The 25,661-nt window shown below is 47.7% G+C and overlaps 2 protein-coding genes across 9 annotated transcripts; one reads left to right on the forward strand and one right to left on the reverse strand.

Moving 5' to 3' along the window:
* Positions 1–1,624: 1,624 nt before the first annotated feature.
* Positions 1,625–23,567, reverse strand: Cntrob (centrobin, centriole duplication and spindle assembly protein). Of its 7 annotated transcripts, none has more exons than XM_028780168.1 (19): positions 22,567–23,567; positions 21,788–21,872; positions 21,511–21,574; positions 20,994–21,150; positions 20,020–20,136; positions 19,583–19,699; positions 19,173–19,271; positions 16,382–16,618; positions 15,924–16,070; positions 12,618–12,751; positions 10,926–11,051; positions 10,307–10,469; positions 8,967–9,225; positions 6,862–7,016; positions 5,638–5,701; positions 4,645–4,815; positions 4,379–4,511; positions 2,345–2,417; positions 1,625–2,113 (listed from the first exon to the last, which is right to left on the reverse strand). In XM_028780168.1, the coding sequence occupies exons 1-19, from the start codon at positions 22,837–22,839 to the stop codon at positions 1,994–1,996; spliced, it is 2,694 nt and encodes an 897-aa protein (XP_028636001.1). In that variant the 5' UTR covers positions 22,840–23,567; the 3' UTR covers positions 1,625–1,993. The 7 variants fall into 7 exon arrangements, with proteins under 7 accessions (XP_028636001.1, XP_028635998.1, XP_028635997.1 ...); XM_028780165.1 differs by having other exon boundaries at positions 21,511–21,592; XM_028780164.1 differs by having other exon boundaries at positions 21,511–21,595.
* Positions 23,568–23,819: 252 nt separating this feature from the next.
* Trappc1 (trafficking protein particle complex 1) lies at positions 23,820–25,593 on the forward strand. Of its 2 annotated transcripts, none has more exons than XM_028780074.1 (5): positions 23,820–23,929; positions 24,005–24,119; positions 24,257–24,327; positions 24,681–24,819; positions 25,299–25,593. In XM_028780074.1, the coding sequence occupies exons 2-5, from the start codon at positions 24,021–24,023 to the stop codon at positions 25,425–25,427; spliced, it is 438 nt and encodes a 145-aa protein (XP_028635907.1). In that variant the 5' UTR covers positions 23,820–23,929; positions 24,005–24,020; the 3' UTR covers positions 25,428–25,593. The 2 variants fall into 2 exon arrangements, with proteins under 2 accessions (XP_028635907.1, XP_028635906.1); XM_028780073.1 differs by having other exon boundaries at positions 23,822–23,929; positions 24,021–24,119.
* The last annotated feature ends 68 nt before the right edge of the window (positions 25,594–25,661 follow it).

Below are 25,661 nucleotides of genomic sequence, written 5' to 3' on the forward strand. Positions count from 1 at the left end.
GAGATGAAAATCCCATTATCAACAAGCCATCTGCCCAAGGCAGCTGAGAATGTAGGCTTTCTTGAAATTCTTTTTTTTTTTTTTTTTTTTTTTTTTGGTTTTTGTCTGTTCTCCTTCTCAGAGTTTTCCCAAGATAACCACGGAGGTGTTGGGTGGGAGATGACCGTGATTTCTGTGTCCCTCCTAACTTCCTTCAGTGACTAAGTGGACTTAAAAATCAAAGCTGTTCTGCTAGAATGACCTCTAAGTGGTTAAGACAGCATTGTACCCTTTTCTCACTGAGAACTGTTTTAGGGACACATACTCCAGCCTGTGTCTCGAGAAAAAATGTAGGGCATGTTGGCTGGGTGGCAGGCTGGAGTCTGGAGATACAAGTTGAATGTTCATTTTACCAATATTTTTTAAAAATGTAAAACTCTTACCAATGCTGACAGATCAGTTTGGTCACTGATGGTACTTGAAACAAAGATGCAGACATTCCTAAAGGCGGGGCTCTAAAACCCCACCCCCACAAGTCTGCTGACGGCAATATGCAGGACCACAGGACTGTGCAGGACTACAGGACTGTGAAGGACCACACGACTGTGCAGGACCACAAGACTGTGCAGGACCACACGACTGTGCAGGACCACACGACTGGCTTCTCATCTGCTTTCATCCCTATCCCTGGAGGAAGACCAGGTGGCAGGAAAAAACTCATGTGTGCTGCTGTTCGCTGTGTGAAGCACGGCTACGCTGGATTCCATCAAACAGCTCTAAGTGAAAGGGGCCTGGTCTGCCCTTCCCATCACCCTCTCTGTGCTGCTCAGGGTGTTGTCTGCAGTTGTAAGCTTCCTTTCAGTCTGTCTGTAAGGATATGCTCTCCATCGTCTCAGGCTAACTGACACTGGGCTTCAGCCTTAACACTGAGGCCTAAACTAAGAAGCTTCGTCCTGATGGTTTTTGAGATGAGTATCATTCTGTAGTCCAGGCAGGTAGCCCAGGTTGGCTTCAAACTTATGGCAATCGTCCTGCCTTACCTTCCTGAGTGTTGATTACAGGCATGAGACACTACGAGCAGCTATCATTTCAGCCCCTAATAATGCTGTTGTGTTCCTTTTGATGAACAACAGGATAGAAGGTTCTAGACAAAGCAGTTACTTTCCTCTTCCTTCCTTCCATCCTTCCTTTTTTTCTTTAACACAGGGTTTTGCTGTGTAGCTCTGGCTATCCTGGAACTTGCTTTGATGGCCTCCTCAGAGATCCACCTGCCTCTGCCTCTGCCTCTGCCTCCCTCATGCTGGGATTAAAGGTGTGTGCCATCATCACACCTGGCTTATTTACATGTTTTAAAGGTATAATGTTTATAGCTCAAATACACCTATTGGCTGGATAGAACCTGCCAACCTGAATCCCCAGTGCCACCCAAAAGAGTCATCTACTTTTAGAAAGCAGAAATGCCAGGCATGTTGGCACATACTTGTAACCCAACACACATGCAGCAGGAGGTCTGTACATTTTCAGGTGGCCTGGGCTACATAGAGAGGGGCCTGATCTCAAAAAAGGGGGGAAAAATAACATAATCTAAAATGTTTTAAAAGACAAAACTTTTCCCCAGCATAAAAAGCTTTTCTTAAACATTTTATGCAATAATTTACTCTTTTATTAAAATTTTGGGAGTTTTAGATCACTAAAGTAATACATACTTACTTCAGAAAATATACAAAATACAAACTATACAAAAAGAAAAGAGTCACTCATAATTCTACTGTGCAGCTAACCACTGCAAGCAGACACTGAGCCTTAGGCCACTCAGACACCTAGTCACATGCCGACCTCCAAGACTCCGTGTGCTTTCTCATAGAAAACAAATATATTCTAAAATACTGAAACAGTATTTTTAAAGGTTTCTTCACAAAGTAGCTTCGTACAAAATCTCCATTTTCCAGATTCCTCTGATACAGACTCCAGGACACTAATTAAAAAGAATGGTGGAAGAGGAGAGAGGTGGGCCTCATCTCCAGATGCCTCCCCGACCCCTCATGCCAGGGCCGGGATGCCCACTCTTCTTCCGTGCAGGCTTTTCAGTCTTAGGGGCTGAAGCAAGGCGTCGAGGGATAATCTGGGAGGGGATCTGAGAAGTGAGAGGAAGGAAGAAGCCATCATCATGTCCCCTCACTTTCCCCAACCCACAGAGGAAGGGCACAGTGTACAGAGAGCCCCAACCAGTGAGCACAGGGGTGAGGGGGTGAGTGTGTGTGTGTGTGTGCTAGCAAGTGAGGACCCTGAGTGGCAGGCTAGCCAGGGCATGTGGAGCTGAGGGGACTGGAAAGACAAGAGCCCTGCTCTCCCCTGCTCCCCTCACCTCTTTCCGGGTGATCTCACCCAAACGGGAGTCTGTGTTTCTTCTGGGGACAAGCTCCCCTTGGCCATCAGTCCTGACACACAAACCAAGGGTATGAATGAGTACAAGGTGGGTGCAGGGGAGTAATTCCCCAATTTCCTCTCTTAGGAAAGTGAGATGCCTTTAATCCCAGTTTGAAGCCAGCCTGGTCTACACAGCAAGCTCTAGGAAAGTCAGGGCTACACAGAAAAATCATGTCTTGAAAAAAACAAAAAAAAAAAAAGAGAAAGAAAGAAAGGAAGGAGGGAGGGAGGGGGAGAGGGAAAGATGGATGGATGGAGGGCAGGCAGACAGGCAGAGTGAGTCTGGGGAGAGGCTCAGGCAGGAGAGCACTTCTAGTACCACAAAAACAAAAGAGGAAGAACCAGGAGGAGTGGAGCTGGAGCCCATGGGGAGGCGGCTGAGTGGAATCCAATGAGTTACTCTGGATTGGATCCAAGCTTTTTTTTTTTTTTTTTTTTTTTTTCGGTTTTTCGAGACAGGGTTTCTCTGTGTAGCCCTGGCTGTCCTGGAACTCACTCTGTAGACCAGACTGCCCTTGAACTCAGAAATCCACCTGCCTCTGCCTCCCAAGTGCTGGGCTTAAAGGCATGCGCTACCACCACCCAGCAGGATCCAAGCTTCTTAAACCGTGGCGTGGCACCACAAAATAGAGATTTAAAAAGAAAAAAAAAAAAAAAAGAACACAGAAAAGGTTTCTGAATATGGTACAATCAAAAATTAACTGAAAATCAAGCCCAAATGAGTCCAAGGTGTTGCAGTTCTAGATGGTGTTGCTCTGCGACTCCACTGCAGCCCTGGTCCGGAACACACAGCACACATGTTCTACACTGTGCCTGCCATCACCACAGTGAACACTGCCTGCAGCACTCGGCTCTAGGGACTACTGCACACTGTGAATCATCACCGTTCTTACTGTACACACAGGTTTCCGCTCTCATACAAACCACAGCTTAATGACAGAAAACAAACTGCTTCTGTGCTGAGTATGCAGGTGCACAGTGCTTCATGTGGAGGCCAGAGGGCAGCCAGCCTCCAGTGCTGTTCCTCAGGAGCTATCCACAGTAACCTTTTTGGTCTTTTTCAGATAGGGTCCCACTGTGTAGACCAGGCTTGCCTCAAACTCATAGAAATTCATGAGTGTCTGCCTCACAAGTGCTGGGATTAAAGGCATATGCTACCACATCTGGATTAAAGGTATATGCTACCATGTCTGGCTACGTTAGTTCATAAAACAGGGTCTTAATTGGTCCGGGGCTTGACAATTTGGCCAAGCTGGCTCCCGGCCCCTGAGCCCCAGGGGAGTACGAGTGCATGCTACTACGACTGGCTTTTCCACATGAGTTCCAGGATCAAACCCAGCTCCTCATGCCTGTATTGCAAGCACTTTACCAGATGAGCCGTCTCTCCAACCCCCCATCAATCAGTGCTTCTTTGGATTGTATTCAAATGTCTGATCTGAAAAATTGTTGAGTTGCTGACTTCATTCATTAAGAAATGAAACAAAACAAAACAAACCCCAAAAACAAAACCACCTTAATCCTGAGCTTGGAAGGCAGAGGCAAGAGGCAGGTGGCTGAGTGTGACGTCAGCCTTACAGTGAGTTCCAGGCTAGCCAGGTCTGCATAGTGAAACCTTGTCTCAAAACCATATAATACACAAATAAATTTCCTATGATTTACTATGAGTAAATGTTTGATTTGTTAAAAAAAAAAGTTCTCAGATAAATAAAAATTCTTGGATTCTGAGTTTTGAGCTTCTGGGTAGAAAGGAAAGAAAACTGAAGAATAGGCACATGGGTGGATGGTTTAAGAAGAAAAATCAGTAGAAATGGAAACAAAGAGATGGAGAAATTGTGACTACATTTCATCCCTCACCCCATGCTGGACCCCTAAAAAGGACAAGAGACTTCACTGAGCGGATATACTGGGACTGATCATCTCCTAATCCAAATTCCATGCTTGGAGCCCTTCCTCTTCTCTCCCAGGCTCATACCCGACATGTTCTAGCCTCTTCAGGTACAGTAGCAGGTCCTCAGCAGGCAGAGCACCCCAACCCCGAGCCTGGTACAGGCGTAACAGCTCAGACACTTCCATCAGCTGCCTTGGAGGGCTGAGCCCATCTGTACCTGAGAGACAAGGTGGCACGTCACTGTCACCGTCACTGAGGCCTCCCCTCCCAGCCTTCCTCCCACTTCCTTAAGAACCTAGGATGGCCTCAGGGGTTCCCTTCCCTTCCCCTGGCACACCCCGTCTCCTTACCTCTCTCTGGGGAGCCAGTGCTGAGACCGCTGCCCTGCAGACTGGATGAAGGAAGCTCGTGTACCCTGAAGAGACCAGACGCCATGGCTAAGGGAACTTTAGTCTTGTGGACAGGAGGTGGAAGTCGAGGCACCTGAGGGGCTTCCTCCCAAGATGAGACAGCCCGAGAGCCTGGCATTAGGAGAGAGCAACAATGAACACAGGGTAAGCAAAAACCCAAACCGGCTGGGCAGGCTCTGCTCAGAGGCCCTGGGTTCAATCCCCAGCACAAATAAAACTGGACATCGGGATACACACACCTGTACATGCAATTCTTGGGGAACAAGGGCAGGATGATCAGAGTCCCAGGTCACCTTTGACTCCGTGAGATCGTGTCTCAGCAGCAAAGATGACAATCCTCTCCCCATAACAATTTTCTATGTACTATGTGGTGAAGGAACGGTTAAGTATCATACTCTGTGATCGCACGGTGCTTCAGCAGAATTGACTGGCCATTTAAACGAGAACTTTTAATTTAGCTATTTTAGGTGTTAATAATACATTGAAAAGTATCAGAAGTGATTGTTTCTAACACTACCAGTTTTAATGATAAATTAATTTAGAAATGGAATCCAAATTCAAGCCAGGCACTTGTATAAATCTAGTATTTGGGGAACTAGGGCAGGCTAGTTGCTCTAGGTTCAAGATCAACCTGATTTTCTTAGCAAGTTTGAAGCCAGTCTGGACTATAGGATGAGATCCTGTCACAAAAGACACACAGACAACAACAGAAGAAATGGAATCCAAATTTAAATAAATACATGTAATCTCTCTACAGAAAACAACTGTGACCTTGTTGCTAATTCAGGTTTGTTTTCTATGTTAAGACAGGCAAAGCCCTTCGTAGTTAATGGAGCAGAGGCATGTCCTACCTCCAGGCTCCTACCTCACCCTCGCTCACCAATCCCCACCTCTTCTAGGCCCGTCCTGACCTTCTTCAGAGTTGGGACTCACCAGACTTAGGGGGCAACAGGTCAGCAGAAGGGTTTTCATTGCTCTGAGGTGCTGTCTCCAGCAGCTGGGGAGAGAAGACAGGGTGCTCCTCTAGAAAACTGGAAGAAAGAAACCTAGGCTCTGAGGGGAACAGAGATGCCTGAGGCTGGGGTCAGTGACCTACGTTCCAGAGGAGAATTACAGACTAAGAATGAGATAAAGTAATTGCTAAGACAAGTAACTGGTCCTAAAAAAGGTAAGGAGGGGGCTGGGGAGACGGCTCAGTGATGCTGAGCAAGCATGGGGATCTGAGTTCAATCCCCAACATCTGCATAAAAGCTAGGCATAGCTGTGGATGATGGTGTAGCCTTTAGCCCTAGCACTGGGGAGGCCTTCAGATCCCTGTGACCTTGAGGCCAGCTTAGTTTACATAGTGAGTCACAGGTCAGCCAGGGTTACACAGTGAGGCCTTCTCAAAAAAAAAAAAAAGCCAGGCATGGTGGAGGGTGGAGCAGCCATTTCTAACCTCAGCACTTTGGAGGGAGGGAAGCAAGAAACAGGATAGTCCTGGATGCTTGCTGGCCAGTCACTCCAGCCAGTTAGTAAACTCTGGGTTCAGTCAGAGACACTTTTCATTAAAAAAAAAAGAAAGAAAGAAAGAAAGAAAGAAAGAAAGAAAGAAAGAAAGAAAGAAAGAAAGAAAGAAAGAAGGAAAGAAAGAAGGAAGGAAGGGAAGGGAAGGGAAGGGAGGAAGAAAGAAAGAAAAGGCTGGCGGTTGTGGTGGTGCACGCCAGATTGGCTGAAGGAGGCAGAGACATGAGGATCACAAGTTCGAGACCAGCCTGGGTTACACATATGGGACTAAATCACCAACCAAAGAGAACACATGGAGGGACCCATGGCTCCAGCTTTGCCTTATGTAGCATCAATGGGAGGGGAACACCTTGGTCCTGTAGAGGCTTGATGACCCAGCATAGCGGACTGCTAGGGTGCTGAGGCGGGAGGGGTTCGGTGGGGGAGCACCCTTATAGAAGCAGGGGGGACAAGGGAGTGGGATAGAGGGTTTAACTGGGAAGAGGGATGACATTTGAAATGTAAATAAATAATATAACCAATAAAAAAACAAATAAAAAATGACATTGAAAAAAACAATTCAGCTATGGAAGAAAATGGCTGACACTGATGTCTGGCTCACACCCTTCATGAGCATTTGCACACACACAAAGGCCAAGGAAGTCAAAGTACCTGCTGCAAAAAATTCTTGAGGCCTTCAAGCTGAGAAGCAGGTGGCAGTGCTGCTTTTACGGGCCCATCACCGTCAGATCCAGGGTCTTCCTCAGGAAATGGGCGTTCTGCTCTATGATCAGCAGTGAAAGCCTCCAACGCAGAGAAGGGTGCAGCTGTGAAATGAGACGGGCGCCTTGGCATGCATGTATGTTGTGCAGGGAGAAGTATCTCAGTAACGACCTACCAAGTGCTCCTAAAGAAAAGGCACCATTGAATGGAAGAGTGGGGGCTGGAGAGACGGCTCAGTGGTTAAGAGCACTGACTGCTCTTTCAGAGGTCCGGAGTTCAATCCCCAGCACCCAAATGGCGGCTCAAACTAGAATTCCAGTCTAGAATTCCAGTTCCATGGGGTATTCAATGCCCTCTTCTGACCTCCACAGGCATACATTTGTTCCATAAACATACATGCAGTCAACACACCCATACACATAAATTAAAAAATAAGAAAATAAAAAAAAATACATAAATTTAAGGGGGATACCACGCCCAGGAAAGATGGTACCAGAGTTTTATAAGAACTGGAGGGAGGATAAAGGTACCTCCTGGGGACTGGGATGCAGCTCACTTCAGAGTGCTTACCTAGCAAACAGCAAGCACTAGGGTTGGTCCCAGCACCACAGCACACTGGGTGTGGAGTGTACTCCTGCAATCCCAGCATTTGAAAATCAGTTCAAGACCAGGCTTGGCTATCATAGTGCATCTGAGGCAAACCCCACCTCCTTTTTGGGCTGTAAGATGGCTCAGCCAATAAAGGAGGGTGGTTGGCTGCCAAGCCTGCTGACTTGAGTTTGACTTCTGGGACCTACATTTATATAAAGAGTAAATCAGCTCCCATAGAGCCACATAAATATTATGGTATGCATGTGCTTACACATACACAAAAGAAAATAATATAAAACAGTTCGTGTTTACATGTGAAGTGCACAAAGTGGCCAGAGACGGACGCTAGTCTGCTTTACTCCCTCGGGACAGACTCTCACTGAACCTGGAGCGCGGCTGACACGCCCCAGGGATCCCGGTCTCTCCAACGCTGTGGTGGTTTGAATGAAAACACCCCCACAGGTCCACAGGGAGTGGCACTACTAGGAGGTGTGGCCATGTTAGTCAGGCTTTGTTAGAGGAGTGTGTCACTAGGGGGTTGGTTTTGAGGTCTCAGATGCTCAAGCCAGGTCCAGTGTCTCACTCTCTTCCTACCTCAAAGGTCAGGACTACAAGTGGATTCATCCACTTCACAGGTGTGCCTCCATTTCTGGATTGCATTCATTCCTGATGTAGTCAGGCTGATGACTAAGAACAGCTCTCACAGGTGCCGGGATCTCAGGCATGAGCACTGCCCTGGCTCTACTCTTTTTCTTTTTTCATAGGGGTTCGTGCATCCCGCCCAGGCTGGCCTCAAATGCACTGTGTAGGTGCCAGAGAGGACACATAGCTACATGCAGGCAAAACACCCATACACATAAAACAATAACGTAAAAACCACCTCACTACGTAGCTGAGGGTGACCTGTAACTTCTGACCTTTTTGTTTCCACTCACTGAGTGCTGGTGTGTGCCACCAGGTCGTTCCTGCAATGCTGGGGTTCACACATCCTAGGCAAGCATTGTATTTAGAACTAAGCTATAAACCTTAGCACAGTCTTCATTCTTAAGTCATACTATATCAACATGGCCACCCATTAAAGTCAGCCCGTCCAGTGGTAAGTACATCCAAGAGCCTGGGCTAGACTAAAGTGTCATGACTGATCAAGTCCATACATAGCCAAGGTTATAAGGAGGGAGAACCACAGTGTGGAGACTGAGCGGAAGACTTGTGCAGAAAGAAGCAGGGGTGTAGGGTGAGGAGAGAAGCGCCACCACCCTTCTGATGCACTGCTGCCTCCAGCTCCAGCTCCCAGCACATCCATGTACTTCCATGTATGCTTCTCTTTACTCAAAAAGTTTCTGTTCCTTGGAATTCATGATTGGTAAGACATCTAGAAACCAAACGCCCATGCTCCTATCAGAGGGAACTTGGTAAGCTCTCCATGCATAAGGAGACTGCCAGTGATCTCCGCCCTTAGTCACCTGTGGTTGGAGCCACATCAGGCTTGGGTTCCAAGGGCTGAAAGGAGTTCTGGTTCTGGAAAGAGGGTCCCAGCAGGAGGCTGAGATCTGGGGAGGTGCTACAGAGAACAGACTGAGCTCCAGGCAGATCACCCCTCACTTCTCGGCTTTGCTGCAACACAGGTTTCAGGGCCACGGCTATGGGAGGCATGGCCCAGATCCTTCTCTCCTCCTTCTCTGGCTCCAGAGGCCCAGGGCTGGAGCGTTCAGCAAGAGGAGCCTGGCCAGGAGAGAGAAAGAAGGCAAGCTCACAGCCTGGCAGGTTCAAAGAGACAACAAGGCTTTGTACAGACAGAATACGGCTATAAACTCCCTGAACTCCCTTCAGAAGGAAAATGGGCAGCATCTAATTTCCTTCAAATTTTAAATTGATTATTTTTCATATTTCAATTCTATGTCCACAAATTGTGTAGATAACATATAACAACATGTGTTTTAGCATTTATTGTAACATTATAGATACAATATACAGAAAACCATTTCCATATCAAGGAATATGTACTTGGTCACATTCAAAGTTATATAGCAGTGGGTACAGGGTGGCATCTGATGTGAGATGCTCAGGGGAGGGGAGATGCTCAAGATAGCAGCCTTTGACTACCTTTGGGAAAGGACATGGAGATGGAGGGCTGGGGTCCTAGGATAGATTAAAGGCTACTTTTTACTGTAAACTTTTTCTTTAACAGTTTAGATGTTTGTGCCATATGCACATAACTAATTCTAAAGCATTTTAGCCAATAATCATTATCATAAATTAAAAATAAGAGATACCAACATAGGAAAGACTAGAAGTAAGGGTCTCTATTTTAGTGTAGGGTAGGACTTAGCAACAATGTGTGTGTGTGTGTGTGTGTGTGTGTGTGTGCTTTTGTTGTTGCTACTGTTCTTTTGTTAAAGTTTTTGTTTGTTTCCCTTTGCTTTTCTTTGAGACAGGACTTCATGTAGCCCAGGCTTATCCTATGCTCACTATGAAGCTGAGGGTAAGTTTGAACCTTTGACCTTTGGCCTCCTCCTCTCCACAACCAGTTGTGCTCAGCTATCTTTTTCCTGGGCTTTAGGGAATGCAGTCAGGTCTTCACGCTTGTGAAGCAAGCACTTTACTGACAGCCACTCCCCAGCCTGAGCAACAACTTCCTGTCCTAATTTATTTAGCCATTATTCCACCAAACTAGCCCCACATATTCACTTGCCTGTACCGGAACCACAAAACTATGCCAGTGGAACAGGACACATTAGTGAGCTGTGGCCATGGAAAAGGGGGTTATTTGGACGGGACAGCTGTTCTCTGGGGCAATGGCTACCTGAGGGTTGGGAGGCAGAAGCGTGGTACTGAGCAGCTGGTTGGCTTCGTCCCAGTGGGCCTGCAGCATGGCTTGGAGCCGCTCTACCAGCTCCACCCGCTGCTCCTCCAACTGCTGGTTGCCACTCTTCAGGTCACGCACTCGAGCCTGCTCCCTTGCCAGTCTGACGGAAAGAAGAGGGGCCGGAGATGGCTCAGTCAGTAATCTGTCTGCTGCAAGAGCCAGAGGGCCTGAGTTACGATACCCAGTAATGGCGGAGTGTGGCCGAGCACACATGGAAGCCCAGTGCTGAGTGATCCCTAGAGATCCCCAGAGCTTCATGGTTAGCCAGTCTAGCCAAATTTGTGAACTCTAAGCTCAGTGTCTCAAAAAATAAGATGGAGGAGACATATGACATGGCCCTCTGGTCTACACATCACCACAGGAATATATACATACTCCCCCAATTCACACACATTAAAGAGGTGACTTGGAGGCTTAGGACAAGAGGCCAGGTGCAGTATCAGACCTCTGAAATAATTAAGGATTTGGATACAGAAGAGGCCAGGTCTTCTGAAATGCTTCTCTCTGCCATCCCCAGTCTGGGCTTTACCCATGGAAAGAACTCCAAGGCCAGTACCTGAGCTCATAGTCCTGAGCCACCTGCTGCTGGCGCTCCTCTCGTTCAGCCATTTCTACCTTGAACTGAGCCAGCTGGGCGGCCAGTTCCTGTTGGTGCTGTCCACTGAGTTCCTGTAGCTGCTTCCTAGAAAGTCCCAGGTGAGAAAGAGACAGAGTACAGACGGGAGCTACTATCAGGGGGCAGGAGAGGTAGCTCAGGGGTTAAGCGTGTGCTGTGCACTGCTCCTGCAGAGGACCTAAGTTTGGTTCCCAGCATCCACACTGAGTGGCTCGTAGCTCCAGGAGTCCAGCTCCTTCTCTGGCCCCCACCGGCATCAGACCTCACAAGCACATATCTAAACACAGATATTGTACATACATGTAATTACAAACAAAGCCATTTTTAAACCAAAAGACGTTATGAGAAAAAGACAGAATGTGTGTAGGTAAGGGGAGATGTGGGAAACCAACCCAGCCCAAGACTTTCTCAGAGACCTAATAAAAGGACAAAGGGACCATTAGTTCTGCGTCCTTGTTCAGGAGTGAGTTTGACAAGGCTAGTCTAGGGTAGACATGAGTGTCTCCTAAGGCAGTCAAGGTGCAGTTTCTGGGGACCCTACTCTTCCCCTGTGCTATGGTTATCAGCTGTGGCTGAGGTACCCTGTGTTCTCTTTGCCAACATTGACTTAGCTCTCAGTTGACCTTGGCTATTGAGCCTCCTGCTCCCTGAAAATAGTATATATGATACTGCACTTCTGAATAAACTTGCGTGGCATAAGTCATCAGCTTACGCAAGACCTGCCAGTCCCATTTCTCATCTCCGGCCCTCCCACTCAGCACCTCACCGTTAGGGACTCTTATTCCTGTGGGTTCAGGTCAGGAAGACTGACAGCTGCAATCACCTGGCCCAGGCACGCACATCGCACATCGACAGGAAGAACAATGCTGAGGTCACAGGACCGACTCCCCAGAAGCAAAGACTGATGTGCGGCTTTACAGCAAAGCAACAGACTAGCTGATCGGTTGGGTTGGGTTGGGTTGGGTTGGGCTGGGCTTGGTTTGGGCTTGGTTTGGTTTGGTTAAGACAGAATCTCATTACACAGCAACTTGCAATCCTCCTGCCTCAGCCACCTAAGCTGGGGTTATAGGACTCTAGTCCACATCCACTTGAAAGTGCATATAGAAAGCACTTCCACCAGGCATGGTGTCACATGTCTTTAGTCTCAGCACTCAGGAGACAGAGACAAGACAGATTTCTGTGAATTCAAGGCCAGTCTGGCCTACATAGTGAGAACCTATCTTTAAAAAAAACAACAAACCTCCCCAACCCCCCCAAAACAAACAAAATAGAAGCACTTCCAGAAACCATGGTGAAGGAAGGTGAGAGAAGGCTGGGGCAGAAAGGAGAGCCACCCCTGGAACAGCTGTGAACAACACACTTCAGCATCGCTCCAAAAGCAGCTGGAAACATCACTCATCTTCCCACCCCTTCAGAGAAGCTATGCCCCATGGGATGGAAATCTCTAGGCTGTGTGCATGTCCTTGAGCACTTCATGGCAACCCTCCCGAGAGGGCCTAAGACCTTAACAGATGGGACTGGAAGTGCGCTGGGAGTCATGCTGGGCGAGGCTAAAAGGCTCTGAGCACACGGGCAGGAAGCTAATAACACTCGCTGCTGCCACAGAAACACTATCTCCTAAGTCCCAAGTACCTGTGATGGTCCCTGAGGGCGGTGGCCTGCCGCAGGCTGTTCTCTTGAGCCTCTGCCAGCCGCTCGGTCACCCGCTGCTCCAGCTGTACAGCCAGCTCTGACTCCATCTGGATCCGCTGGCTCTCATATCTGGCCTGGGAGTAAAGGAAGGTGGAATGACTGTCGGCTCAATTATGTCTGAGATTAGTCTTCTCAGTGTTGGAAATGTAAACAAGATCAGTACCAACAACCCCTCATCTGCCTCAAGGATGAACAACAGGGGCTTTGCCTGGAGAGTGACTCACACTCCCTTTCTTTATTGAACCGTGAGATAGATCATATACGCACACAAAAGCAAAAACTGCTTTGGACAAGAGAAATGGATGTATTAACCCAGGGAAACGTCAGAGTGAGTGTGAGATGACGGCTTATTACCCACACTGAAACCAGGAGGCCCTCGAGCAGTCTGTCTGTCTCCGTCTCCTCCCCTTGCACTCCCTTTCCAGCTCTCCAGAATCTGAAGATTGCTACCTCATATGTCAAGAGCTCAGTTCTAACCCCACAGTGGCTGTTTCTCCATCTCTCTCTTATGGGGCCACTACAGCTCCTGACCCCCCAGGCCACACCTCTGGTCTAGGTGATTTTTCTCTATTCTTCTCTCTATTCTCATTCTGAGTCTCTGCTGACTGCCCTGCCTGCAACTGCTCTTTAGCCCCACCTTCTCTTCTCTTCCTTTCTTTTTTTTAAAAGATTTATTCATTTACTTTATGTATGTGGGTACTCTGTTGCTTTCTTCAAACACATCAAAAGATGGCATCAGATCCCATTACAGATGGTTGTGAGCCACCACGCGGTTGCTGAGAATTGAACTCAGGACCTCTGGAAGAGCAGTCAGTGCTCCTAACCCCTGAGCCATCTCTCCAGCCCCCCTTCTCTTTTCTACTATCTGCTGACACTTAAGCAAGATAATTCTAAACTGTATATAATAAGCTTTTGCCTCGAGGCATGGTTTTTACTAGATTCCTTAATTCCCAAGTCTTTCATTTTATTCTGATCTTTTTTCCAAGCTTTAAATATACCCAAGCTAGGTAAGGTGCCTCATGCCTGAATCCCAACACTTGGTTGTCAGAGGCAGTAGGATGAGGTCCGTCAACTTCCATATATCAAGACCTTATCTAAAACATAGACAAATAGGGGGCAGAGAAGGGGCTCAGCAGTTAAGACCATTGGCTGCTCTTCAGGAGGACCTGAGTTCAATTCTCAGCACCCACTTGGCAGCCTACAACTGTTTGCAACTCCAGTTCCAGGGGACCCAACACTTTCACATCAATACACATGCAGGTAAAACACCAATGCAAAAAAATTAAAAATAATTATTTAAAAATAAATAGCAACAAATAAACAAAACAAAAACCCATACACCCCAAACTTCATAGTTGTTTTTTTTATAGACCCAGGACAGAGGCATGCCCTCTAGATCCCGCCTCAGTGGTGCCTAGACAGAGGCACGCCCTCTAGATCCTGCCTCAGTGGTGCCTAGACAGAGGCACGCCCTCTAGATCCTCAGTGGTGCCTTTCCCTGTTGAAACCCCTGAGTTGTGAGAAACCCAGAGGCGTCATTCCTGGCTCCTCTTACTTTTTACTCCCTTCTGACTGGTTCTACTTCTTAGCTTGCTCTCAGTACCTCATGCATTGGCCTTAGCAAACACTTCACACATAACAATAGAGGCCAGAATGGTCAGAACTAAGTCCTCCCAAGTCAGGGCTCCTCAGCATCTTGTTTCCCCAGGACTGACACGTGGTTCTCTCCGATGAGCAGTTCCACCACTCTAGGGTTTCTGCTTCCCTCAATGCTTGCTTTTTGTTATGAAGTCTGACGGGGACACAGCCATACTCACTCACTCACATACTCTCCATAGCTGCTTTTGTGTTGTAACAGTAGAGTAGTTACAACTGAGAACACACCATCCACAGAGTCAAAATATTTATTCTCTGGTTCTTTGCAGAAAGGTTGCCACCCCCTTCCCTTTGGTAGATGATTAAAGGCTAGATAACGTAAGTTTAAGATTCAATGTACTAGTTACACTAAAACTGTTGTTTTTTTCATCTGTATGGATTTTGTCTGCAGGTAAAACGTGAATTTAGTTCTGACTATTAGTTTACTTATGACCCTTGTGGACCTCTGTTTTTTGTGTAAAATGTTTACTAAGGGCCAACTGATGAGTTTCTGAGAGCAAGTTAAGAAGTAGAATTAAATGACCATGCTGGTGCCTGGTCCATGCAGAGACCAAAAGAGGGTGTCGATCCCCCAGAACTGGAATTACAGATGGCTGTCAGCTGCCGTGCCAATGCTGGGAACTGAACCTGGGTCCCCTGGAAAAGCTGCCAGTGCTCTTAACCAGCCCTAGAAAGGGTGTTTTTGTTGTTGTTGTTTTGTAACCAGTCCTGGGATTGAACCCAGGGCTCACACATGCTGAGTACAGCCTCTCCCACTGAGCCATAGCCTAGTCTACATTTCACTTTTGGATACAGGCTTTCACTACGTTGTCTATGCTATCCTTGACTTCACATTCACACTGAAACCTAGGCTGGGCTATAACTTGAGATCCTCCTGTCTCAGCCTTCCAAGTAGTTGGAATTAAAGATGTGTGCTACCAGGCCTGGTTGAAACAAATTTTTCAACCTAATTGTATCTGACAATTTGAGCTGTTACAGGAATTTCCCAAGTAAATAAAATAAACATTGTCCTCCTGGAGCCCCAACTTAGAGGTATTAATAGAAGTTAGTAAAGTAATAATAATTGGGTTGGTTAGATGGCTTAGCAGATAAAAATGTTTAGTATATAACCCTAATAACCTGAGTTCAATTCCTCATGTGGAAGGAAAGAGTTGTTCTCTATACACGTGTCATAGTACAATTCACCCACACACAATCATACCACATATACAATGATAAATAAAATGTTTAAGAGATAAAATAATAATAAATACAAAGCAGAACATTACCAATTGGTCTCAGGTATGGCAAAAACTCAACTGTTCAGTCAGTGAGTGCATGCAGTAGGTATGGCACTGTCTCTTTAAGAACAGTATATAGCATCTCAGATTTGAACCAGCATAGTCTAAATGTAAATGAGTCAGCCCACATTATGGGAAACTGTCTTCAGAGATGAAATAGTGGAGCTTAAGACAGAATATTACCAAATTCATCAATAATAAGTCTCAAATACCTGAGACAGGCAAGTCTTCCATGATTTCCAAGTCTCTGTATCTACTCAAACCTGCTCTTTCAACTACAGAACACCCCTTAGAACCTTCTGGGACTCACCTGGACCAAGCTCATCTCCAGCTGCAGTGCATCTCTCTCTCTCCGGACTGTGTCCAGATCCCCTTCCAGCCGCCGCACCTCAGACTGCAGCAGTGCAAACTGCTGCTGGGCCTCCCGGGCTGCCTGGGCCTCCCTCTGGCTGTTCCCCTGCAAAGGAAAACCCAGTATTAATGTGTGCCTCATCTCCTAATTCCTGGTTACTGATTCCAAGTCACACTCTATCTCCCCTGCTCCCATTCCCCCCGTCTCTCCATCTCTGCTCAACATCGTCTTCGGCCCTTCATGTATCTGCTGCCCCCAGACCTTCACCCTGGTCCTCCACCCCAGGCTCACCTTCCACGTATAACTCTCTACTCCCCATCCTTGGTCCCTGTTAACCTCCATATTCTGGCTTCTCACCTTATTCTGTAATTTTTCCCCACGTTTCCACCCCCAACTCTTCCCTTTGCCTCTTCTACCTTCTCTCTTTCCAGCTGAGCCTGGCCTTCCTCCTGCAGTGCCTGAAGACGTTCCTTCAGCTGGTGTTCCTGCTTGATCCAGGCCTGCCTTTCCTCTTGTAGAGCAACTTGAAGGGCCTCCAGCTTCCGGCGCTCACTAAGCTGCGCAGCCCGAGCCTCATCCCGCTCTTCCTGGAGGGTCTGGCACTGCTGCTGCTCCACCTCCAACCTCAGAGTCAGGGCTTGCCTTTCTTCTTCCTAAAGCCCCAGGAGAAGGCCGACTTTTAGTATACACTCAAGAGACCAGCAGCCTGGCAGCCCAGCCCGTACAACGCGGTGTGGAGAGTCAGGAACATTCCATCTCCAGCCAGTGCCCACTGGGCTGTGATAGGTGGGCTAGCTCTCCACCCGGCTGCTCTACAGCAGGGAGCACACCTGCCCCAGTGAGCCTAGCAGAAGCCCAAGGCTTGATGGCCATAGGTCCAGGGTCATTACTCTTGTCTTGCTAAATGGACATGATGTCAAAATGCTTCCTAAATATTCATGTTTAAAGGCTGCAGAGATGGCTCAGTGGTTAGGAGGATCAGCTGCTTTTCTAGATTATCCAAGTTTGATTACCAGGACCCACATGGTGGCTCACAGCTGTCTTTAACTCCAATTCCAGGGGATCTGAAGTCTCCTCCTGGCCTCTGTACCAGGCAAGCACATGGTGTGCAGACAACATATGCAGGCAAAACAACTATACACATAAAGTAAAAATAAGTTTTTAAAAATTCATATTTAAACACAGATTTGTGCTGTCATCAACCTTGGCAATAAAAGGTTTATTCTGCTGTGAGCAATAGCTAATTTGGAAACTCGGAACTGGGTGACAGTACTGCAAATAAGTAACTAAATGGGGGCCTCTATATCTATGCCAAGATTCCCTCCAAGGCTCAGGAGTGTCCTGAAGAGATTAGAGAGGGGTGCCGGGAAATGCTGTCTTTTCAACACGACAAGGCAGCGCACTCATGAACACAGCAGCTATGGGCACGGAAGGAGACCCGCATCTGATCAAGCCAACAGGCCCAGTCAACCGACTACAGCAGTTACCCCAGAAAGGAGACTTGGGGTACATTTTATCAAGACACATTGTTTATATGTACAAGATTGGGAAAGAATAAATAAAAGATACTCTATTTAAAGTAGGCACATCTTGCCTTTTTGCCAGTGAAATAGCAGCAAGAAGTTAGCTGTCTACAAGCCAAAAACCAACCCACCCAGCACCTTGGTCCTGCACCTGTAGCTGTCAGACTCGAGAAAAAAATTACTTAAGCCCTCCAATCACTGGCTTTTTTTTCCTACTGAGAGGCTGAGTACACTAACACAGGCTGGGGGGGGTGGGCAGGGAGAGGACCTCATGCTTTTAAAAGAAATACCAGGCCAAATGAAGACTTACTTACTACACTGTGAGAGTGAAATAAACCCCATCTCTTATGAAATCTTCAATAAGATAATTTATTATTATTATTAATATTAATTTATTTGGTTTTTTGAAACCGATCTCACTATGTAGTCCTGGCTGTCTTAGAACTCACTCTGTAAACCAGGCTGGCCTTGAACTCAGAGATCCACCTGCCTCTGCTTCCCAAGTACTGGGATTAAAGGTATGCACCACTATGCCAGATTGATAATTTTTAAAAATAAAAGTAATAAATACATAAACACACAGTTTGCTTTGTGAGGATTAAAGTAAAAAGCGTATATAAATCATTTGGCAATGCCTGGCACCTAGCAAGTACTTAACACACAGCAGCTCTCACCAACATCATTAAAATACAAAAACCAAGCCTACAGTCGGGAGCTGGTCAGATGGACTTGTGCAGCCCACAGGCATCAGTCTGCACATGGCAAGCATGTGTCATGAAAGCAGTATGTTACAAGCCTGGCTACCAACCTCATAGGCATTCACACGCCCACTTCAGCTCTAAGAATCCCAAGTAAGTGTCATCCAGTAGTGGTTTAGGCTGTATAACCTAGACCAGAGCTCCCACTCCAGACTGAACAAGATCAACTAGGAAACTTCTGAAACCTTATGTATCTATTGACACAAAACCCCGGGGGCTGAGAGACTGAGGGTGTAGCTCAGCAACAGAACTCTTGTCTAGCATATGTGAGGATCCTCTGGATTTTAGAAGTAGGGTTCTAGAAAAAGGTGTGTGTGTGTGTGTGTGTGTGTGTGTGTGTGTGTGTGCGTGTGCATGCACGTCTGTGCACATTTGGATATAAGGTTATATTTGGATATAAGGATATAAGGTCTCTCTGTATGTACTACAGGCTGGCCTCAGACTCACAGAGATCCACTTGCCTCTGCCTACCTCAAGAGTGCTGATATTAAAGGCCTGAGACATCACACCTAGCACCTCAGATGGGTTTAATGGTTTTTTAAGCTTTATTTATTTTATGTATGTGAGTATACTGTTGCTGTCTTCAGACACACCACCAGAAGTGGGCAGGGGATCCTATTACAGATGATTGTGAGCCACCATGAGGTTGCTGGGGAATTGAACTCAGGACCTCTGGAAGAGCAGTCAGTGCTCTTAACCACTGAGCCATCTCTCCAGCCCGGTTTAATGTTTTAAGAAGAACATAATTTGCAGTCGTTCCAATTTGCCGGGCAGCAGGGCTGTTTTCAGAGATTAGGAGGACTAACATTCTGAGGATGCGCCTGAGCAGCAGTGCCCTAGTGCCCTCAAATTATAAACTCACCGAGACCATCACAGCCCATGGTCTCTGGACGAGACTGACTCCCTCCCACAGCCCACCTGCTCACCAGGGCCTCTCTTTCCCGCTGCTGCAGTCTGGTTCCCTCCTGCTCACGACTCAGGGCTTCCACGGCCTCAGAAAGGCTTTGTTCCAGGCGAGTTACTGTCTTTCAGGAGAGAAAAGCACACAACAGTGAGAATGAGGAAAACACCTCTTCTTCAGAAATAATTAGCAATGGACACTTGAAACCAGTGTTTACTAAATGACTTAGGGCACCAAAGACAAGACTATGGGGGAGGGGAACCTGGGAAGCCACTAATAATATAAGACATAGAAGATGCAGCAACGGTAGAGGAAAGGCAACAACAACTAGACAAGGACAGCAACCACAAGCCAGAGCCAGGCCTTTGGGAACCCTAATACCAAAGCTATTTCTTCCTATCTGGACTCTAATGCCACCTGATCCGAGTCACCCACCTCCTGCTGCTTGCTTCTGGTGAGTTCTGCTGCCTGGCGCTCCTCTTGAAGTCCCCGCAGAACCTCTGTCCGCTCAGCCTCATGGCGATTCCAGCCCTCCACCACTCGAGCCAGAGTCTCAAGGAAGGCAAATAAAACGGAATTTCAAAATCCAATCTTTTTGCCCTCTTTGTATAAGTCATGAGCCACCTCTCTCTCCCAAGTCAGAAAACCTAACATCTTGCCCTGCTGTTAAAATGCACACACACTGGTTAAACAGGGTATGATGGTACATTCCTGTAATCCCAGCACTTGGGAGGCTAGGTCAGGATGACCATTAAAAGCTCAAAGGAAGACGATGAGACCCTGCCACCTGCCACCGGCCCCCTGCCCCCTGGGTGACACTGCAACAGTGCTCTCCATGGAGAGACCCGTCCACCGACAATTGCTACTGTCACCTTGTCTAGTTGTTCAATCATGAGATCTTTCTTGTGGTCAGCAGCCACAGCCACAGCTAGCTGTTGTTGCAACTCAAGCACTCGAGTCTGTAGGCTCTGAATGTGGCGCTCGCAATGCTGGAAAGAAACACGAGGCATGTGGGTGTTCCTCACTCTTAGTCTGACCACAGCATCCCTAGGGAGGAATGGGCTGGAGACGGAAAGCTTAGGTCCCCAAAACAGAACTGGTTTGAAAAGAAAGAACTGAGAGTTCTGGAACAGGAACCTTGAGAGCCAAGGCCTCTAAACCCTTTCTTCTACTAGCTCAGGAAGTGGTTGTTAGCTTCCAGGCTTTTCTCTTTCCTGGATTTCCCACAAACTGTTTGGCAGAGGTGTAGCAGCAGCCCACACTGTCAAGTGTGGGAAGTTACTCCGGCTCTAAGGAGCTCACTGAACACAAAGTGGAAAGCTGTGCATTCATGGCCCAGCAGTTTAAAATGATGGGGAGAGACAGCCAGTGATTCTGCCTTTATCTCATTCTTGTTCATCTCTCTCTCCCTTCCTTCAGACATTAAGGGTCTTATGGAGGAAAAGATCATAATATCACCAGTGGCTCGAAAGCTCTGTGCAAGCCAACAACGTTCTTATCCATTCAAAAAACACTATGGAAGGGTTTTCTGGGTTAGACAAGAGCCATGATTGAAAAGGACATAGCACTGACCTTGGAGGAGCTTAGATTTTAGAGGGGAGAACAAATAAGACGTTATCAGTGACAAGTTGTATGAAGGGATCAGGGACCTGATAACCCTAAGCAGGACCGTGTGTGTGGAGGGGTACACATTATACAGGACAGTCACTGAGGGCCTCTCTGAAGCAAGGGGTACACATTACACAGGACAGTCATCGAGGGCCTCTCTGAAGCCACCCTAGAGCACAGTCCCAAGGCCCCTAATTTCTAACCTTGCCACTTTCAGAAGAAAGCCTTTGCCTCTCACCTTTCTGCGTGTAAGCTCTGAGTCCAGCGCATCCCTCAGCCCTTGAAAATCTGGGGGGTTGGTGGGGGGCCCTGGCCGAAGGCTGGTATATCGGGGAAACAACTCTTCCAGTGCCTGGGCTGAGCTGGATGGAGACAGTTCTTGCAGAGGCCGGGTGCTGAGCAAGCCAGATACAGAATGTCAAGACTGGGAAAACCCTTGAGACCCACTGATCCCACTGTGGTGTTTTCTATATCAGAGAACCAAAAAGTAGAGCCATCAACAGTACAGAGAGTCCTCTGTGAGGGCCCTTCCTTCAATCATCCCCCTGCCTAGTAACAGCAGATACAAGCTTATTCTTCTAAGAGAAGACGGGCTGAGGATAGGGAGAGTCAACTACTGGACAGCTACTGCGCAGGTTCCAGAAGGAAGAGAAAAAGAAGAGAAGCTGAAAGCCAATGACAAGCTTCTAGATCCCTAGGAAGTCGGGAGTGGAAGGAAAGCAAGTGGGCAGCCAGAAGAACCCTGGGCAACTCACTTGAGCAAGGTAGCTGTGCTGTCACTGTCAAAGGAGTCCTCTTCCCGTCTCTCTGAACCGGTTCCTGGAATGAGGGGATCCCCTGCTTGTAGCCCAAGAGACCCCAAAGTAAGGACCAAGTAGGAACAGCAGCCATTTGAAAAAAAGAGGCCTTTCCAGTTCTCCACTCCCCAAACCTTTTCCCAGAGAATGGGTGCCTTTTCTTCTAAGAGTTCCTGCTTAATGTCTCCTGCCCCACACCTCAGCTTTCCTCTAGAGCTCTGCCGGGCTGACTTACGATAGGCAGTGTCGCGTGAGGTCTGGAGCATGGTTTGGAGCTGGCCCCGAACACTTTCCATCTCAAAGATGTGCTCAGACCCATCCTAGGGGAGGAAAAAGAAACTCAGCAAGTGTGTGTGTGTGTGTGTGTGGGGGGGTGTCTTAACCTTGAACCCAGAACCTAAATGTTTACAGAGGCCAGTGAATGAAGCAGCAGGTTTACAACGAGGCTGGAGGGGAGTGCTGCCAACTGAGGAGCAGATGTCCTGTCTGAAGCCAGTCTGCACATCAGTTACCTTTTCTATCGGTACAGCTACCTTCCATGCACAGGCATGTGTAAGGACTTGTGTGCCACAGTCTCAACCATACAATCCCAAGAATTTCCAGCTGACAAGCTGACAGGACCTTTACGCGTGTTGCAGCTGTTTTTAAATCTCCAGTTCTCACTTGGGTCCAAGAAACCTAATCCCCACTTCTAGGACACCAAGCTACTCTACAGTGGCAGGTGTCTGTCCGCACAAATACATAAGAAAGAAAGAAAGAAAGAAAGAAAGAAAGAAAGAAAGAAAGAAAGAAAGAAAGAAAGAAAGACAGACTCTAGGAACCGTCACAACTTTCCAAATTATGGTTTCATGCCAATCCCTCAAAAACATCTTCTATGAGAAGAAAGCATGAAAAACCTTAGAGGAAATAATTTAAATCTAATAATATACTCAAGCTACTGTAAAGCTAACCTGGAAGCCCAAGAGCCTAAAACTTTCTAATACCCAAGAGATCCCCCAGACACACCTCTCTCACCTTTTTCTTCAAGTTGTTTTCCAATCCAACCGACAAGCTGCGACTCAGTTCTTGAGCTAAGCTGTCTAAGCCCTCGTTAGGAGGTGAGGAGGTGGAAGCTAAATACATCTGGGCTCGGGCTGTGGCCTCGGCTTGCCGGCTGAGATGCAAAGAAGTATAGAGCCGGGAGGTCACCTCCGAGGACACCTGATTCAACCCGGGAGGTTCTGAGGAATCGCTCAGGAGGTCCTCTGATTGGAGAGGAGAACTGGGGCTGGGGGCTGCTGCAGCCATGTGCAGTGAAGAGACAACTGGAACAGCGGGAAACTAGGAACTCCTGGCTCAGTTTTGAGAAGGTCCAAACTTGTGAATAAGTTTACTAAGAAGAAAGATTCGGAAGGAAGACACTTTGGGTCCTCAACAAAGGAGGATATCAGGGCTTTCTCGTTTGAGAAGTATCCACTGAGTCCAGAGGCCATGGAAAGGGAAGATACACTCCTTCTCCCAACTCCTGGGAACGGCAAAAAGCAGATGTGCAAGGCAGAAAGTCAAGGGAATGGACAAAAGACCTGCATGCAGGGCGACAGAACTGCTACAGTCCCTTCCTCCTAACTGGGTCCTGGAAATTGCAAATCAATTTCGGCACGGGTTAACCATGGTTACTTTTTTTTCACACTCAAAATGTGCAAACTGAAACAGACCACAAACCAAAACTAGCCCAATGTCTGTCCCTCAACTGGTTTTAGTGAAGAGGCAAGACTTCAATGTCACGACACCTCCCTTCCGCCCCTACTTGACCTGTCCCACCCAGAGTCGATTCCCTCGATTTCCCTCCAATCCTTTCTGATAAGAAAGCCACAACAGAGGTCTGTAGAATCCCTACCTATCCCACCCTAAAAAATCTCTATAAAAGGGGCGCGCGCGCGCACACACACAAACACACACATCCGGCAACCAGCCGCCTGGGATTCTCTACCGCGACCACCTGGTCCCGACTACTCTGAGCATGTCGGCCCTGGTTTGCCAAGATGAGGAGGACTGTCCCCCAAACCCCACAACCTCCACAGAGAAAGAAAAAAGGCCACCCCCTCCTAGGAAGATACTAGCTCTCAAAACCGTTGGCAGCCTCCCGCCCACCGCCTGCAATCCCGCCTCCAACCGAATTACGTCACCCGCCCGCGAGACCAAGCTCTCCGCTCAACACTGGCCGGGGAACATGGGCGCGCATGCGCGAGGCATCGGCGACTACGGATTGGCTTCAGGAGAGAGGCGGAGTCTACTAAGACTATCGGGGCGGAGTTAAGGTTCTTGAGGGTGCTGCTTGCGACCCAGCTGGGCTTTAGAAACCGGAAGTAGCTTGTCACCCTCATTCAGAGCAATTCCGGTGAGTCCAGAGGTGGGGTTATCACCTGGCTGCAGAACCAGGTTCTAAAGAGTTGGGTGCAAGCCACTGAGCAAGGCTCTTTATCTTGCAGATGACTGTCCACAATCTGTACCTTTTTGACCGGAATGGAGTGTGTCTACACTACAGCGAGTGGCACCGCAAGAAGCAAGCAGGGATCCCTAAGGAAGAGGTGATCGGAGGGTCCCAGTGTATCCCCAAACGCACATAGTCCCAGTCCAGTCCCCCTTCTCCAAATCCCAGGTCCTCCCTATTTCCATCCTGTCCCCCTCCATAACCGAGATGTAATTCTATCGCCTCTCCCTCCAGGAGTACAAGCTGATGTACGGGATGCTCTTCTCCATTCGTTCGTTTGTCAGCAAGATGTCCCCGCTAGACATGTACGGTCGTTTTAGAGGGGTGTCGAAGGGAGGGCTAACCAGCCTCGGGAACAGGAGATATTGTTTTGGAATAGAAGTGGCATGTGGCCCCAAAGAGGGGAGGGCGTGTTAAAGAGGCTGAATCTGGAACAAGAGTCTCGAAGCTGGCGGCACCAGCAGCAGGGAATGGTCTGAAAGTAGGGAGATCGTGGAGGCAGCAGCAGTTAAGTCGAGGGGTGGGGATGATGGGAGGTGTTCTTACTCAGTGAGTCTGCTACAAACTATCTATATGGATAGGCAGGAGTTGACCTTGAGGGCATCACAGATATTTCCCTGGGAGTGATTCCACTCCTGCTTTAATACTCATTCTGCAGGAAGGATGGCTTTCTGTCTTTCCAAACTAGCCGGTACAAACTCCATTACTACGAGACTCCCACTGGAATCAAGGTTGTCATGAATACTGACTTGGGCGTGGGCCCTATCCGAGATGTTCTACACCATATCTACAGTGCGGTCAGTGTCAGCAGAGGAACCCTTCTCCCCCCAGAGCCCTAGGAGTCCCTCGGGTTTTCTGTCCTAATCCTTCGGTATTATATCCCTGTTGAACTCAGTTTTCTCCAGAGTCTTAAGCTCCTTGAACAGTAATAGCTTCACTAAGGGAGAGCTTATGTGGTTTTTTTTTTTTTAAAAAAAAGACCTATTTCTTATTTTAATTATGTGTAGAGGGTACATGTGCACATGAGCACAGGTGTCTATGGAGGGCAGAAAATGGTGACATCCTCTGGAGAGTTACAGGCAGTTGTGAGCTGACCAACATGGGTGCTGGGCACTGAGTATCCTCTGCAAAAGCAGTAATATGCTTTCTTAACTCCTGAGCCATCTCTCTACCCCACCCCTACCCGTGTTGTTCGTAAATTCCTGAGATTATACCAGTTTTACAACTGAAAATGAAAAGTGTCTCAAATCAGGTTCACACACCTTCCTTTTCACAGCTGTATGTGGAGTTTGTTGTGAAGAATCCTCTGTGCCCGCTGGGACAAACTGTGCAAAGTGAGCTCTTTCGATCCCGGCTAGACTCCTATGTCCGATCTTTGCCCTTCTTCTCTGCCCGAGCTGGCTAAAACATCTATCTACCTCAGCCCTCAGAAGAACCTAGGACTGCCTGGGCCCCCTTCCACCTACCTGTCTCCAAGAGCTTCAACCTGAAGGCCTACCACCCACCGCTTTCGACAGTTTTATCCCCTGCTTGACTCTGCGAGAAACAATAAACTTTTTGTCACCCCCTGCTGCTTGAGTGTGAGTTCCTGTGGCCCCTCCCAGTGTGAGTCACACAAAGACGAGAACTAGGGTAGCCA

This window comes from Grammomys surdaster, unplaced genomic scaffold (genome assembly GCF_004785775.1).
Source record: "Grammomys surdaster isolate TR1022 unplaced genomic scaffold, NIH_TR_1.0 364, whole genome shotgun sequence".
In the NCBI taxonomy this organism is placed as follows: Eukaryota; Metazoa; Chordata; class Mammalia; order Rodentia; family Muridae; genus Grammomys; species Grammomys surdaster.